A 1,264-nucleotide genomic window follows, 5' to 3' on the forward strand; every position below is an offset into this window, starting at 1 on the left:
ACTTATTAGTGCCCTCCAAATTAATAATTTTAATCTAGGTCAATTTCATAACTGAGATCAACTTATAGTTGTGCTTTATTGTTTTAAGCCAAAAACTTTTAACACTATACACAACCCCTTTTATGCATCAAATATTGTAAATAAATAGTTTACACAATCATTCTCTTCAATCTTGACTTTTACATTTAGAATCTAATATGAGGACAAAAATGGTGCAAGATTATTTTTTCCAGGTCAGAATGAGGAATAATAAAGAAATCAGAAGTGAGTCAAATAAGGCAATAAATGATCATATTATGATTTCCACTCTCCAATTTATAATGCATCAAAAATGTTGGGAATAATCCGCAAACCTATAATTGCAGACCGAATAGAATCAGCTGTTATTTGCCAGAAATCAAATACATGAGAGAAACTCCTAAACTATTGCTTAAAACTAAAAGCTACATCCGAATTGGAATGGTACATGCAACACATAAAGTATTCAAACCATGCTAGTTGCTATGTCAAATTACCTGCAATCTAGCTCTCCTCTCTTCTTTGCGCTGGGCATGTGCAACATAAATAGGTTTGCTGCCAACCATTTTTCCATTCATCTCTGCAAGCTATATTAATGGGGACAAAGTATGAGATAAAACGCCATATTTATTTACTTAAAAAAAATGTACTTACAGCACGAGAAGCTTCATCAGGGGTTGAAAAGGCAACGAATCCTGAACCCCTACTGATACCATTAGGATCCCGCATGACCTGAAAATTAATGTTTGAGAATGCAGAATCCCGAGGATTGACTAGAATAATAATTTAATTTTCGTGCACCTTGTAAGAAGTAACTGTACCAAAAACGGAAAAAAGTTCCTTCAACTTCTCATCTCCAATGCTATCGTCCAAATTTTTTAAGTATAAGTTAGCCCCTTGATGCTTATCTGCAGTCTCCTTCATACTTTGTTCAAATCTCACTTTCAATTCTTGCTCCCTTTCAGCTTTCTTCTGTGCTCTGCCAATAAACCACTCCTTATCATCAAATTTCTTCCCATTAAGCTCCTGAACTGCCCGTGCAGCATCATCTGGATTCTCAAAATTAACAAATCCAAAGCACTTAGATTTACCATCAGCCTCTCTCATCACAACAACACTCGTCATTTTTCCATATTCTCCAAAAACTTCCGTTAAATCATCTTCGGTTGTGGAGTTGGAGAGATTTTTCACAAAGACGTTATTGAACTTTGTCTTAAACAAAGAATTCTCCCTTTCATGTTTACGA

At 35.0% G+C, this 1,264-nt stretch overlaps 1 protein-coding gene across 1 annotated transcript; it reads right to left on the reverse strand.

The window, feature by feature from the left end:
- Window positions 1–506: 506 nt before the first annotated feature.
- On the reverse strand, window positions 507–1,260 carry LOC110032496 (polyadenylate-binding protein 2-like; the record flags this gene model as incomplete). The annotated part of the gene is made up of 3 exons (XM_020736147.1): window positions 507–605; window positions 673–750; window positions 820–1,260. Coding segments are annotated over 3 exons (618 nt in total), but the record flags the coding sequence as incomplete, so codon positions are not given.
- Window positions 1,261–1,264: the final 4 nt, after the last annotated feature.

The sequence above is a fragment of the Phalaenopsis equestris genome, unplaced genomic scaffold, assembly GCF_001263595.1.
Source record: "Phalaenopsis equestris unplaced genomic scaffold, ASM126359v1 Scaffold000954, whole genome shotgun sequence".
In the NCBI taxonomy this organism is placed as follows: Eukaryota; Viridiplantae; Streptophyta; class Magnoliopsida; order Asparagales; family Orchidaceae; genus Phalaenopsis; species Phalaenopsis equestris.